Below are 16,806 nucleotides of genomic sequence, written 5' to 3' on the forward strand. Positions count from 1 at the left end.
AAATCAGAAGGGGTCACCTTCCATGAGCAGAGCCAACTTCACAGCCAAGCCCCTTCTAGTGCTTTTTGGGATCCAAGCCATTACACTAGAGATTTTACAATTACAAAATCAGTATTCTGTGGTTGATGAGAGCCCAAAATACTCTACAGCTGATTACCATAATGAATTAAACAACTGTTAATTCAAACTAACAAGAAGACTTCTTATTTTCTTAGAGAAAATATTTTAAAATAATTCTTTATTTCTGAAGAGAGTGAAATATTAAAACTATTGTTAAGGTTATAAAGGTTGTTGATGATAAAAAATAAGTACATTGACAAGTTTTTAAAAGTTAGTTTTTTTCTGGTTTTCTCATAATTGCCCAATATTTTCTGAGTTCAGTTACTGGGAATAACACGCATGTTAGCAACTTATACATTTTCATTGGTTACCAACATTTAAAATGCTGTAACACATTTGAAAGTACATAATACCATCATTACTTTAAAAGCAGGCACAGTGAAATGAAACAATTTGCAAGTCCAATAATATATACAAAATGGCTGTACATAATGGCACAACTGTAAATCAAGTACAACTGTTAGGTTTGAATTTTTGTTCCCAAAAGCTCTCCCCTTTCCTATTTTTTTTTTAAAGGAAGCTCAAGATTTCTTCATTTGCATACATGATATTTTCCATAAATTAACAACTTTCCAGGAGCTTAAAACACATTCTACACTAAAATCCACACAAAATCAGGCTCAGCCAATGGTTGGTCCTTATTCTGTTACAATGGAACTTCAAAAAGCTATCGGCCTATGAGAGACCAACATTAATGGTAGCCCAGAGCAATTATAAATACTCTTCACAAATACTTCTGTTTTCCTATTTCCTTGACAAAGAGTACAAACCTATGATACTAAGGTACACTGCTTACATTAGGCCAATATTTTAAAAAGGATTGTGAATGCCAGTGCAATGACAGAGTGGACTGTTCCTCTTATTAGTCCCAATGCAACTTCTTAACTATAGTTTTAAGATTAAAATTTCAGAAGCCAGCAGGAATGATTTTTTACATTTTTTAAAAATGGCTGCAATAATATGTTGTCACTTAACAATACACCTGTGCTTTGGAATACAGTTTGGGTTCATAATCTGTGACCTTACGTAGAGCTATCAATCTTGCTCTGAAAATGAGAACTATTGCACTATGTTAGATGCTCTGATGCTGAGTGGTGTTAAAACACTGTGTACATCTTTAGGGAAAATAAATTTTACAAGCTCAGTCTTTGGAGGTATCCACTCTCTTGTTCACTGGACAATTCCAGAATCCACAGAGGTTTGCTTCCGAGTAGTCTTTGGAGGAGGCGGAGGAGGAGTTTTGCTTGGTAATGGAGGTGGCAATTGCTGGAAGACAAATTTGGAACAAAATAGCTTATTGAGGAACCAATTCTATAGCAACTGGTCAATTCAGATGTAATTTCTTACAGACTGCTGTGACGTGCAAGATAAAGCGGTGTACTCATTTAATTCCGTTCCAACTTTGGTCTTATGAACAGTGTTTTGCTGCTTGATGTTAAGTCTAGTGTTTAATACTGACACTAACAGGCTTCACAGGATTTATTAACTAACTTTGTTTCAGAAAGGTCTGCTATATAAGCGGCTAACTTCTGACTTTATTGGTCTTTATTAACCATCTTAGCCCTAAGCATTATCGAGTTGAGAGACCGATGCTGGAATACTTTCTCTTCCCTTCTTTTATGACCAGTTTCAGGTCTGCTCTTTGAGAAACGTCTTTTTTTTTTTTTTTTTGCTGTACGAAAAGGGTGGACTAGCCATCTACTTGCCACCATATAGTAATTAAAGCTTACTAAATGTTAAAATATTTAGCTGCTGTGAATGGCATTATGCTTTGAGCTCTAGGAAATGACAGGAGCCACCAGTTAGCTTGATCAAATTAAAGACAGGAGCATAGATTAGACCTGTGATAAATTACTTACTCCCATAAGGATCAAGCTATGTGGCCGATGACAAAAATCTATACTGTCAGGATAATGTCAAGCTATTGCAGAATTGCGCACATGCTGCTTTCAGGTTCATTTTTCAACAGCTTCATTAAGAATGCAGCCAATGTTGCTTCTTTGCTGGAAGGCTGTAGTGATACTGTAGCATCCTATATAGCAGTTATCTTAGCCCATCGAGTGAACATAAACTCTCCCTTTACATTTTACTGTCTGACATCTTAATACCACTTTTACTACTTCACCCCCTCCATTTTTTATGTTTTCTCCCCCTCTTTTGCATTTCACTTTTCATATGGTAAATCCATTCAACACTTTTCTCATATTGCTAGCAGGCCTGCTTCTAAACAGAAAGTTATAAAAAATGTTATCCATGCTACACAATCTCAGTGACTATCTCGGGGATGAATCCAGACACGTAGAGTAGACCCACTGAAGTCTACTCTTCAATCTTGATGATTTCAGTGGGTCTGCTCTAAGCATGACTAAGTCTGCATTTAATCCACAATGTTTCCAAAGTTTCCTCATAGACTTGGTACAAAATATTTGCAGTAGCTGGAAAAATCTTACTGTATCTGCTTTTGTCTTGATCTTGATTTTGTCTTTTTAATTCTGAATTCAATATACAAACATTTATAGATCTTTTAATAACAATTCACTAATTATCAGTGCTTTCACTCCCATTTAGTGGATGAAAGGAGTACCCGGAAAGGGAAAATATTAGAGGAGGGGATGTCTTCAGTATTGGGGAATGTTCTTCATATACAATGTATTTCAGACCATTTCCTAGGACTGAGGAGGGTCTGGCAGGCCACTGTGTATGTATTGGAGCCCTGCTGAACCACAGACCATGAACTTCTTAATGCTTCAGTAAAACCTTTGTGAAATGTATCCTGGTTATAAGAACCCAATCATTCTGATAAAGAAATTATATTTATCAAAAATGTGAATTTTGTAAAAAATATATATCTGTTTTTAATTAAAGTATCACTATGATACTATCATAGTAAACCAGGTCCCTTGTGGACCCCATCATGTCATCACACTCTGTCTACTTATTTCGGTCAGCGAAACCTTAGATTATATGTTCAGTAAATGTACTCACAAATGAAGTTGATCAATTTATTAAATGAAGCATGGGGGCGGGGAGAGACAAGGCACAAAATGGCTGTTACATTTCAGGCCAATAGCAAATTGTTTTAGTATAGGAATAATTTCATGCAGAGCCTAGAGAATAGCTACATCTGCTAGAGGAGGGCCAGGATTAAATAATAATAATAATAATAATAATAATAATAATAATAATAATAATATCTTCCTAGATGCATCTGATTATTTACTAGTATTTACCTGCATTCTCTGCAAGTCCAGTTTTATTTTCTGTGCTCTAAGTCTAAATCTGAACTGGGTCTGGTTATTGCTCATGGTATTTTATCGGCGTGATAAAAGACCGCATCAAAAAAGCATTATGTATACCTCAAGCATTCGTTCAAATGGTCACACCATTGTTGTACCATGAAATTCTAGTGCGTAGTGCAATACAGAAACCCAGAGGTGAAGGTCTGCTTCAGTCTAATAGTTTCCTGGGACAAGGTATGTGTGGGGTGGGGAACAGACAGTACAAGGGTTCAGGACACAAAGGGATCCCAGACACAATTTTGACAGAAAGCTACATGTGCTTCATTCTGTGCTAACCAGTAGGTACAAATGTAGTAAGCTTGTTGTTTTAAGCCAGAAAGGGTCAAAAACACACCGTTAAAAAGAGGCCCTAACAAGTAGCTCCACACTTACTGTCTTTGTTTGTTGACATCCCTGAATCTGAGAGCAAAAAACAACATACATTTGAAGTCTAAAGTAATGGATGGTAGGCTATTTGCTATATATTTGTTTTCATTTCTAAAAGCCTATTGTATACTATGAATGATAATCTGGTTTTGTTCAGTTCATTTAAAATTTAAATTGACAAAAGGGCTATTTAGAATCTCAAGAATAATATCACAGGTGCCCGAATCATTTCCGCTCAACAATGTGGCTGAAATGCAAAACCAAATTTCGCTTAACTTTACATTAATTAAATGTCTGTGTTTATGTTTCAGTAGTTTCTAGGGTGCTTTTCAGGTTTTAAGAGATTGCTTTCTCTCTAAAATAATAATAAGAACCTGCCAGTTCAAATTAAACCCTATTCTAGGCAGACTTCCCTCAGTCACGTGTACCTCAGGGGAAATGGGAACCTCATGTAAAACGCACATCTGCAACATATAAGCAATCTGTCCTTTCCATTTCAAGTACCAAATTGTTCTCATTTGTTTGGTTTCCTTCTGTATTAAAAGAAAGCAATTGTGCTTTAAAATGTCTTGTTTCTCTTCATAGTCTTTGCGGAACACAGCACAATAGTTAAGGGGAAAATGTAAAATATAAAAGCGATAATGATTTCTCTCCTTCAGAATAACCCATGGATTAAAATAAAATTTGAGTTGTGCATTGAAATACTGTGAATGTTTCCTTCCATGTTATTAGCCGGCCAAAATTCTCTCTATGTGATCAAAAGTTTATTCAAGAGTTACTTGACTTCCTACAGCTAACTATAATATTTATTAGGTCCTCAAAGACACACACAGATATGCAACTCTTTATCCTTACCATCTAAATAATTTTCTTTTCAGTTTTAATGTAGCACAGGGAATATATTGAATGCCTTTTGCTTACCCTGAATAATAGTGTAACAGGGGCAGCCAATATCACCCCCTCCAGATGTTGCTGGTCAACAAGTCCCACCGTTTCTGATCATTGGCCAAGCTGGCTGAGGCTGATGGGAGCTGGCGTCCAACACCTGGAGGGCGAGCACACTGGATACCACATAGCGGGTTTGATAGTATTATGTGACAATGCTCCCAGTAAGCACTTGAACTATAATATGTGTGTGTGCAACAACTGAGTGCAAAAAAAGCGATAGCCTTTATTTCAATTCTATATTTCATAATTAATACAGATCATAGAATTATCATAGAATTGTAGAGTTGGAAGGGACTATGAAGGTCAGTAGTGGCGCCCACCCTGTGGAACGCCCTCCCATCAGATGTCAAAGATATAAACAACTATCTGACATTCAGAAGACATCTGAAGGCAGCCTTGTTTAGGGAAGTTTCTAATGTCTGATGTTTTAATGTGTTTTTAATCTTTTGTTGGAAGCCGCCCAGAGTGGCTGGGGAAACCCAGTCAGATGGGCGAGGTATAAACAATATATTATTATTATCATCCTTGTCTTCTAGTGCAGCCTCTGCATTCGCCAGGGAACCAAGGGCCACTCAGAGACTGTCCTCCCTGTCCCCCAGGACGCCTACATAGGAAGGGGAAGACCAACCTAGTTTCATACATCTGCCAAAACAGCAGCAGCTGCAGGGAGCTTGCATCCTCCCCCCCCCCCCCCGCTGTGACAAAAAACTCAAAATAAGAACTAATGTCTTTTCCCTTTTCTCCCTCCAAGTACTTTTTCCTTTTGTGCCATGTCTTTTAGATTATAAGATGGAGGACAGGGATCGACTTAGTACTGATTGTTGCAAGCCTCTCTTGGGTCCTTTTTCGGCTGAACAGCAGGGTATAAATACTTAAAAATATTTAAAATGAAACTGCAAGCAGGCAAATCTGTCCAATGTAATTTCTTCACAATAGTAACACCATATCTGCAAATAATGGAAAAGCAATAGCAGGCACGTTTTCATGATCTAGATAAAATCTTTGAATTATATCTTTGAATTAAAGGAAGAGCATTCAAAGCTTTGTTATATGAAATCTGCCTGTTAGAAAGTCTTGTAAAAGTAACACTGCTGCTTAAATGAAATAATTATGCCACAGTGTTCATTAACCTGCTTTTAAAGAGTGCTGTTCCAGGAAAGTTCATTACTCTCACCCTTCTGTAAACATCAGGTTTGCTCCCTGAACATTATCCCCATCTCCTTACCTAGAGATTTAGCAGTTGAGGATCATTGCCTAAAGTCTAGAAATTTGTAAAGCTTTTAATGTGGTGGTTTTTTTGTTTGGTAAAAGAAGGAATGGTATCTCTGTGCAGGATCAAAACCATATTGTGCAGACGTCTCAGAATCAACATGCAGGCCCTATTCATACAGCTCTAGAATATAATTATTTAATGACCTTACCCTCCAATTGATCAATTGGCATGAAATAGGTTAAATCCAGACCTGAACTCAGGGGATTTTCACTTGTGTTGGAGGAACGAACCAAGGAGTTTATTTTTCCCAGTTCCTCCTCCCCCCCCCCTTTAGCCCTCTTTCTGTCCCCTGAAAAACTGTTCTGTAGGGTTTGGAGTGGCATGAGAGGCTGCATGGGAGTCAGCAGAGAGAAAAAGAAGCCCACCTTGTCCCACCACTTCTTCTAGCAGGGAGTCTCTACTGCCAACCAGATGGAGCCCTTCCATTCATGAATAGAACTCATTGGGTTAAAGACCATGGTTGTGCCCATCAGAGTTGTGATGCAATGTTGGAAAGGAGTAGTAAGGCTACTTGCAGCTCCCCATGCCTCCTGAAAAGTAGCTCTGTGGGGTTGGGAAACTTTCTGGAACACCATGAAAGAAAGTGTGGGGGCTTCAGGGGGAAAAGGCTTCAGCAATGATAACTTCCTTCAGTGAGGAGTCTCCACTGGATCTTAGTACCTTCCATGGATGGAAGGACTCTTTTCATTTGCAGACAAGTAGCACTGTGATGAAACTGAATACTTTGTATTCTGGGTAATGTACTGGATAGTTGTGAAGATTTGCCTTGAATCTGGAGAAGTAACAGTATTCACAGAATACCAAAGGGATGTGTACACGTGACTATAACTTTTCCAACTTGCAGAACACAGATGCATATATTTGTTCTACCATAATGTTTGCTATGAGCAGATTTCTCTGATACGGCATAAAGCATTAGAATTGGAGGAAAACTCTTTTTCTTGCCTGTATTAGTTCTCTTATTATGCGTTGGGCATTGCTTCCGCTCTATGGCACATTCATCATCAAGCTTTGTATCTACTTTTGGATTGATGGGAATCAAGCCATTATTTGTGTGCTTAGTAAGCGTTAGAGCCAATGTTACAAATTTAAGTGCTCCATTGTCTATTTCCTTTCTCTTCTTGATTTTGAATGCTAACTATGCAGCTGATTTTATATGCAACGATGTGTGTGAGGCTATGAAAGAACGGGGGGGAAGCCTTTATGTAACAGATCTTCACCAGAAATGAAAGGTCCCATTTTATGCTCAGATATATTTATTAGGAAAACCTTTCAAAAAAGAGATTTTATAATACTATGTTAGATAAGATTGTATGTGTGCATATCTACCAGTAAATGTTTTGAAATGAGAATGGGTAGGGCAATAATAACAATAATAATAAATTTGTGTGAATAAATCATCATAATAAAACGATTTTTCCTCAATGCATTCAAAATTGGCTAAAATGAATTCTCATATAATGGGCTGCAATTGCAATTCAAATATTTTGTGATATAGGCCCATTTTTTGCGTATTTTTTGTGCCATCTTTAACATTTCCTACTTCATTCTAATACAGAGCACTCTCTACTTTTGTGTTCCATATCCTTGTTTAATGTGAATAAAATGAGGTTAGCTAATAATTTCAGTGGGTTATCCCCACAGATACTCAGGGTGCGTAATTCAAAGGCAGCCAAGTCTTCATTTGCCAAATCTAACACTGATAATTATGTGAGATGCGTCTATGTGTATGTATTTGCGGGAAGCTCAGCCCTAAACTCATTGGGCTGACGATGGGCAAGTTACTGCCTCATAGCTTCTTCTATTAATATGTAAAGTAAGATTAACAATGAGTCCCACCCTCCTATAGGAGAACATTGCATGGGGGTGGGTGGGTGAAGGAGTACTGAAAGCAAAGAAAAATGGCTAAACATTGTCAAGCCACACGATTCCATTAGCATGCTGGTCTAATGCAAGGTGATCAATGCATGAATAAAGTTCCTCACTTGTAACTGGGGTTCTGAAGATGTCAGAGGAATATAGTTGTATGCGATATTTGACACACTTATAGATAATTGCAGCCTCCTTGTACAATTGGCTGACTAACTAGAATTGTATACTATGATATGCTAGAAGATGAATAGAGGAAACACTGTTGAGAGTCAATTTAATTACATTAGGGACTCCAGTCAGCTTCCTATGCAGAAGGCAAAATAGCTCCTGCATACTAAAATGAAGGGGAGAAATCCACAGCTAAAGGAAGTGGAACAGCTCAGAGCTTGGAAACATTTCTCCTCAAGAGCTGTGCTATCACAATCTTTCCTAATACCACTTTTGGTTCTCAAGAACATTAGTGTATCAATATTTTAAATATCTAATATGGGTTAAAAGTAAGATTTAAACAGAAACCTACTAATTTTATTATATATATATATTCAGACTTACTATTTTCAGACTTACTATTTAGATTGTGTTACAACTTGTTTGCTTAGGTCAAAGGTTGAAGAAATTTTGACAAATGTTAGCGAATGACTTTGATAGGATGTTAGAAACAGAAATCTAAGATTGTTAAACAATAGTTTCTTTTCACCAGCAGCAACAATTTTTGCTCAAATGTTTCAGCAATCCATTACATAGAGTGGCAAAATTGCTTGCCTTTAGGAAACTGGTGAGTGAATGCCTGCAAAACAAACTTCATATATTAAACTTGTCTGAAATATACTTTATTTTCTCTCCTGAAATGAGATAGGAAAAACATAAAATCTAAGTTTCTGCTGGGACTCTCCTCTGTCTTTTTAACAGCCTCTATCAGGCTGTTTTACAATACTTTGTTTTTATGTATAGGTTTCACTACCCGATTAATCTGCGTTCACATACAAGTCACCTAGCATTCTCTTCTGCCAAGGAAAACATTTTCTGTGGCATTCACCGGGGATCAGAGAAAGGAAAGCCATGGTCCTGAAAACACCAGTTGCTTTCCTAATCTACAACCCAGAAGCAGATGAAGGGACAAGTGGGTGCGGACTTTGGAGAGTGCAGATTAGCTGCTGTTCTGACTCCATCCACCAGCTATGGCCATTCTTGGTCAGGGATAGCCCGGTCACAATGATTCATGCATTGTTAACCTCACAACTTGATTATTGCAATACAATACACACTGTGTGGATTGCTATTGGGTCTGGCCAAGAAGCTCCAGTTAGTGCAAAATACTGTGGGTGAGGACAGCCTGCAACCAGCACATAGCTCTAGCACCTAAAAGCTTGCACTGGCTGCCTATATGCTAGCATATAGTCCTTCACAACTTGGGGGCAGGACACCTTAAAGACCACCTGGTTCCTTATATCCTGCCTCATTCACTAAAGTCTTCTTGGGAGTCACAGTTTATGTCTCAGACAATGTATCATGTGCACTAGGAGACATGTGTTTAGTCTTGTGAATGTGATTTTGTGGAACTCCCTCCCAGCTGAAATCGGACAGATGCCTTCCCTGTTGAACTTAAGACCTTATTTTATTTCAGCAGGCATTTTAAATATGTTTTATGGTTAATTTTAACTGATTCTTAATCCTATTTTTTTAACCTTGCAAGTGCACAGCTTAGAGACTGTGGACTTAAAATCCTCTCCTTTATGTGGGCCTCCTAGTGGTGCAGCAATAAAACGGCTAGCACATTTGCAAAGCTAAATAGGATCCAGTATGGTTTCAAACTGGATAGGGGACTGTGCATTGAGATTCCTGCATCGCAAGGGGTTGGATTAGATGACCCCCCCCCCCAGGATCCCTTCCAATGCTACAATTCTATGATTCTGTTATCCTCCATGAAAATAATTACTGACCACAGAAGTACACATTATGTAGACTTGCTTTGAAGAAAGTCACTTCCAGTTATAAAACTTACTCTTTGAGGTACAGGTGGGGATGTCGCAGGGCTAAGAGATTCATGACTTTCCATGAGATTTCCATAATCTGCCATGCTGCCTTTCAGAGGCAATGGAGGAGGAATGTCTGCCATTTCCAAGCTATTCATGCCATTTAGTTCCAGATCTGAAAATAAACACATATCTCACAGTCATTGAAGTCAACTTTCAAATTCCTAGCAAATGTTGCATGCACATATCATTGTTTTAAAAGCTTAAAATTGTCAGCGGACTTTTTTTTTATTGCAGAAACATAAAAAAGGTAAAGGACCCTTGACAGTTAAGTCTAGTCGCAGATGACTCTGGGGTTGTGGCGCTCATCTTGCTTTACAAGCCGAGGGAGCCGGCGTTTGTCCATAGACAGTTGCTGGGATTCGAACCACTGACCTTCTGATCGGCAAGCAGAAAGGTAACTCATTTTAAAATAATATGAAATAATGATTAATACAACAAAATGGAGTGCACAGGTGCACCTACTGATGCAATTTTTGGATTCACATACCAGAAAGAATGTGTTGTTTGAGAAATAAAAGGGCCATATCATGTCTCATATAATCAAAAGAAGGGAGAGTCATGGTCACAGGACAATGCTAATCAGGGTTTCCAGATGTCAACTGTTTCAGAACACCAGCATTTCGGAAAGTGACTTTACTTGTGACTTGCCCATGCATATTATTAGCAGAAGCATCATTTCTGTTGTAGCTTCTTGGGCATTTTCCTGTAACTATTGTTGAAAATTCAACAATGTTAAACATTTATTTTCCAAAGGTATACTACAATCTAATCAAACAAATCTTTATTTACTCTTCCACACAATCTTTCTGGAATTAAATGCACACATTAGGAACATATAGTTATTAAAATTTTAGGAAATTACTGTAATTAAATGAGGAGTCATTCATTGTTTAAATAGCTTGAAATACTTACAAAGAGGACACAAAACAATATTTTCTGAAATTAACTACAAAATAAGCTGACACCTCAGTGTCCTTCAAAAATTGATTGTATTGCAGTACTCTTGTTTTAAATCTGTATGCCCACACTGAACACTTAAGAAATTGGATTTTCCTTTACTATACTTCTTGAAATAATTCTGTAACTTTGAATCACCTCCAAAGTGCAAAATTAGTAACAAATGATATTGTAAATGTTGTGCTTGGTGACCCTGGTTCAAATCCCTGGTTGACCTTCGGCCATTCACCAACTCTTAGCTGAAGGTCTCGTGGTGGGCTATAACAAAAATAAACAACGAAGTAAAATGGTTCACTTTCATTCTTTTCTAGTCTTTTTTTCTTACCTCACAGCAAAAAAGGGGACAATTTCAAAGGCTCTCATGTTCTTAGGGTCTCAAGAAGCTCCACTATAGAGATTTGGCAAAATTAAGGAATTACCGAATTTTTTGCTCTGTAAAACACACCTAGCTTTTGGAAGAGGAAAACAAGAAAAAAAATATTCTGAATCCCAGAAGCCAAGACAGCAAGTGGGATCGCTGCGCAGCGATCCCGCTTGCCGTCCTGGCTTATGGGATAGCCGCGTGCAGCCTCTTGCAGGCAAGGGGAGCCTTCATCCCCTGCCCGGGAGAGGCTGCACGCGGCTAAGGCTCCCCCAAGAGCCACGCTCCCTTTAAAGAGCGCGTGGAGTGTGTGTGTGGCTCTTGGGGGGTTTTCCCTGAGGAGGCTTGTGAGCCTTCTTCCTCTTTGGGGAAGAGCCCCCAAGAGCCGCACACTCTTTAAAGGGTGTGCAGCTCTTGCGGGCTTTTCCATGAAGTGGGAGAAGGACAGCCCGTCAAAGATGGGCTGCCCTTCCTCCTCCTCAGGGAAAAGCCTGCAAGAGCCGCGCGGAGTGTGTGTGTGGCTCTTGGGGGCTTTTCCCGCCTGCCTCCTGCCTGCATTCACTCCATAAGACGCACACACATTTCCCCTTACTTTTTAGGAGGGAAAAAGTGCGTCTTATGGAGCAAAATATACAGTACTTAATTGAACCCAATCTCACACCAACTGAGAACATATTCTTGATTTATGCTAAATGGATGGTGGAGCTCATGTTCTGGCACAATCAAGATGCACACAGGCATGTTTGTGCAGATTTGGGATGGAAAACTTGTGCCTTTCTGGATACAGGAACTACCTTCATCTCCCTAGAGAGGCCTTCACATAGTGATTTTGGTGGGTGATTTATTATTATTATTAACAGAGTTGCTATATGCAACCATGTGCCTTTAAAATGTGAAAGTAAATACAGTAATACGTCATGCTTCCTCAAAGGAGGCACTTTTTAGGATGAAAACATTCTCCCTGAGAGAAGCACCATCCTTAAGTCCTTCAGTAGCAGCACAAAAAGCTTAATTGCACTTCTTTGCTATGCTTTAAGACATGTGTAGGAAACTGCAATGCCACCAGCGGCTGAGACCATTTGGGTCTTCTGGGGGTGTGCAGCAAGCCTTAGGGAATGAAGCTGCCGGGGGGGGGGTACTCCTCCTGCTTGCTGCGGTTTTTGCTTTTCATGAACAGAAATTTATTAAATTCATGGAGCAAAAACTTTAGATCCAAGCCCACGAGAAGAAGCCTAAAACATAACAGTCAAGGGAAGGGTTCAGGTGCCTATAACTTCAGAACAACTTGTACTGAGGAAGGTTACCATCACAAAGCAGTTTGGAAGGATGTTTGCTGCTGTAGTGAATATGAACAGGTGGTTGTTCCATATTCTTTGTTACAGGGGACTTCTTGGAAGGCAGTAGTCAGTAAAAGATAATGGTTTAAGAAACAGCATATACTAATTACTTTCTTTAATACTTGTAAAAGGACTTCATTCATTGTTCTGCACTACAGATTTTTATAGTAGCTGGAGGATTTTCCTATAGCCTTTGCACTATAAAAATATCATATAGCTAACGCAATAAGATGATTCATTAAACACTTATACAAAAAAATATTCATACCCCTTTTGAAAATTATGTATAAAATAATCAGCCTGAGTATGAAGCAATTGTAGCTGTTCATTTGTTCAGTAAAAACACACAGGCCCTGATCCTGATGTGGAACAGTAAGCTGAATAAATGCTGGTACATTGAGTTAATAGCCTGGGTCCCTAAACAAGGAAAGGATCCTTCTAGCAGCGGAGAGAGTATATAAGTCTATAGCACATGGCTGAGCCTCCAAACCGTTAACTAGAGGGTTGGGTCTGAAGACCTATACTCTATTGGCAGAATGCTGTGGCAAAATTAACTAAATAATATTCTAAGTAAATATTTCTATAGGACGTTTATATAAAACTATATACACTACACGGTGAAATTACTGGATCCTATAGTAAATTTTAAGAGACATGGGTGGCACTGTCTTCTAAACCACAGAGCCTGGGGCTTGCCGATCAGAAGGTCGGCGGTTCGAATCCCTGTGATGGGGTGAGCTCCCGTTGCTCGGTCCCAGCTCCTGCCAACCTAGCAGTTCAACAGCATGTCAAAGTGCAAGTAGATAAATAGGTACTGCTTCAGCGGGAATGTAAACAGCGTTTGCGTGCACTGCTCTGGTTTGCCAGAAGCAGCTTAGTCATGCTGGCCACATGACCCGGAAAAACTGTCTGCAGACAAACGTTGGCTCCCTCGGCCAGTAAAGCGAGATGAGCGCCGCAACCCCAGAGTCGTCTGTGACTGGACCTAACAGTCAGGGGTACCTTTACCTTTAGTAAATTTCCCCCTTGAACAGGCCACACAATTATTCTTCACTTAAACCAAGTGTGGGGAACATTGTGGCTCTCTAGATGATGGTGGGTTCCAGCTCCCATCACTGCTGACTGTTGGTCATTGTGGTTAGAACTGATGCGAGTAGGATCATAACAATATATCCTACTCAGCCCTGATGAAAGCAAGTCGAAAGGTGAAAGGAATCCTGATGGACATAGTCTGATTTACTCTCTGGTTAACCTAATTAGCCAGATGATCATAAAACATTTCAGAGATATCAAGTTCCTGATATGACCTGGCTGGTTCAAGTATATCAGAAAAAAACAAAAGTTTGGTAAATTACTATTTCTTACCTGCCCTTCACCCAACGGTCCCGGGGTGGGGTTATAGCAGTGTAAAAAGATAAGTTAGTGTGATTAATCAGTTAAAGCAGACTTACTGGACTGTAAACTGAATGAAAGCTTGGTCCTTGGAGTGACTGGTGGAGGGATGGTTTGAGAAGGCGGTGATGGGGAAACAGAAAAACGTTTTTCACTTCCCATGATGTTAATAACTTGGCTCTTTGGTCTTTGTGGTCTCAATGGACTGATCTGCATTTGGTTAAAAAAAAAAAAGAAGCAAGCAAGACTCAATTTGAAGTATACCTTCCACACATACATCACACAGTCCAAGGATATATAATTTGTTCTTACAGCACAGCTGCTGGAAACAAAGGAGGAAAAATTTCTTAGTGAGCCGTTGACCTTGTGATAAATATGTTCTTAATGTAACAACACAGCGATAAGGAAAAAAACGGTTTTTGTCTCAATGCAGTATTCTTCTAAAATATATCCTTGGCTTGTTCTTTCTTAAACACAGTTTTTGTGGCCTTGAATGTACAGTCAATTTTTAAAAACGTACTTTTTAGGTGTTTCCAGGTTTTATTTAACAAAATGACAGCTGGCTATTCCTATCATAGTTACACCTTGTTATAACCTTTAGGAAAACTAAAAGATATACCACTTACACCACTAGGTTTTTGTTTTATATACACTAGATTGTTTTCATGAGAATTCTCTGCTAGAAACATATTACTATATTTAGAGTATTTCTCAAAGCACAGGCCACAGTGCAAAATATGCTTGGTGGAAACATATCTTACCATCATAACACACATATTTCCTTTTCTTCTTAAAATACTGACTAATATTTCTAGTTGTTGATAGGATTTCTTTATTCTTAGAGATACTGAACTAACTTCCTGTGCCTAGTGAACCATAAAACTCCTCAAAAGTAACTGCAGAGGGGTAATGATCCATACACAATAGAAATGTACTTAGAAGACTCTTGTGGCTTTCATACCGCTGAATATTGTTGCAGATGATTTTGTGTTCTGTCACTTAAAGCCAAGTCACTTTGAGCAGGGAGCACTGTAAGAATGGACTTTTATGGTCTACAGCAGGGATTCTCAAACCTTCTACCCCAAGGGCACACTTTAAAGAGCTGAAAATTATTGAGGCCCACCAGTCACAAAATGGTAGCAAATGAAGACAGAGTTTAGTACAATCAGCCGGCAATTACTAACATCCCTTTCTACTGATCTCTAAACCATCTTTGGAAATTGCTAAATTCTTTGCTGCAGTTTTTTCCTTATGGCAACGAGTGCCATACCTCAGCTTTCCTCAAGCAATTTGTTCTAGAGTTAATGACTCCCCCATTTTAGGCAGAATTTACCGAGTCTGAGGATGTACCTCAAGAATAATTCTTCATTTAACTTTTTTTCCTTCCAAGGCCCACATTTCTCAAAGAAATTTTACTGACTTGCTATTGCCTTCTCACATTCAACATGTGCCCTTTTCCTCACCCCTCAAACTGCTTGTTTATTTCATCCCTGCTCCCTGGCGCCTTTACACTTACTTCTTTCTCCTGTAACACCTTTTCTTGCTTATTCCCTTCCTTTTAATTCCCAGTTAACCTTCTGTCTCACTTTCTAGAGGAAGGAGACTTTCCTTCTCTACTGCTCACCTGAAATTCTCTGTCTCTCAGCCACCTTTACGCAGTATACAAGGAACTGGTGGTGCTGGTATTGGCCCAACTAAAGGTCTGGCTAGGGGTTGGGGCAGTAAAGTGAGAAGGCCATGGGCAGGCTGTAGCACTGTGGCCCACTGTTTGAGAAACACTGCCTTAGAGGACGTCATCTATTCTATTCTCTTGCCTACACAATTCAGAGCATTTTCATGTACTTAAGTCTCCAAGCTTGCCTAGGTAGGTCTGCCTTGGTAAAGAAAAAATACAGGAAACTGCTGTTAGCAAAATAATGTTGGAAAGTACCTTTCACTGCTCCAGGCAGGAAGTTTTTTCTAGCCCTATAAACAAACAAAATTACTTTCTATTTCAGGACACAGGTTTTAAACTGTTTGTATAATTTTCATGGTTACTTATGTTAATTAATGTTTTTCTACAAAGAGCATTTCCCCAGTTATTTAGGAATCTCAGTGAATCCAGAATAAAAATACGATTTTTATTATTTTAGCCTAATTGAAAAAAATGCAAGGGGCTAATAATACTACTTGTCCTTGAATCAATGATATGTTCAGCCAATTACGCTGATGTTTGACACACTTTCTCACAGTCTTGTTTTAATACTTCGAACTAGTCTGAGCCTCAGCCTCTGGAATGAATGAATGAAGAATGAGAGCCCATGTCAAAGAAGTTGGTCTGCTATGTAGAAAGGATCTACACAACAAATCTAAAGAACTATTGTTGATAATTGTAAATACTGAAGCATTTAAATAGTCTTTGTAGAAGAGATCAGAAGCATGCAAGAACGCTTTAATTATGAACAATTTTCTCTTCATAAAGTTTATATCTTTGTTTTTGATCGCCCAGTTAAATTACCATGGTGATTTACCAAGTGCATAGCTGAGAAAGCTTCCTTATTATGTATTTCAAGAACTGAGGACTTCTCTAAGATTAAATAAATTGATGACAATTCATTAAAAATACTGATGAAAAACTGGAAGGGTAGATTCTAACCACTGGCAGACTGTGTCTATAAATTACTGTACTGCTGAGAGCTGCTAAGATGCAGAATTTTAGCATGTCACCGGGGCAGCCCAAGACATTTTGCTGCCTGATCCAAGGAAAAGATAACAGCTCTCCTATTCTATATGCAGGAGCTGACCAGACTGACAGCTGCAGCTTATTTCAACCCTAGCTATGGGATAGTGCCCTCCTAGTAATCTA

General features: G+C 38.9%; 1 protein-coding gene across 2 annotated transcripts in view; it reads right to left on the minus strand.

Annotated features, from left to right (window-relative positions):
* Positions 1-221: 221 nt before the first annotated feature.
* DOCK1 (dedicator of cytokinesis 1) overlaps positions 222-16,806 on the minus strand; it is a 346,150-nt gene continuing 329,565 nt past the window's right edge. For both annotated transcript variants that reach the window (XM_053388897.1, XM_053388898.1), the window contains 3 exons: positions 14,021-14,171; positions 9,881-10,026; positions 222-1,386 (listed from right to left, as the gene is read on the minus strand). In XM_053388897.1, the coding sequence (XP_053244872.1) occupies positions 1,291-1,386; positions 9,881-10,026; positions 14,021-14,171 (393 nt within the window). In that variant the 3' untranslated portion in view covers positions 222-1,290. The remainder of the gene's footprint in view (positions 1,387-9,880; positions 10,027-14,020; positions 14,172-16,806) is intronic.

The sequence above is a fragment of the Podarcis raffonei genome, chromosome 5, assembly GCF_027172205.1.
Source record: "Podarcis raffonei isolate rPodRaf1 chromosome 5, rPodRaf1.pri, whole genome shotgun sequence".
Lineage (NCBI taxonomy): Eukaryota > Metazoa > Chordata > Lepidosauria > Squamata > Lacertidae > Podarcis > Podarcis raffonei.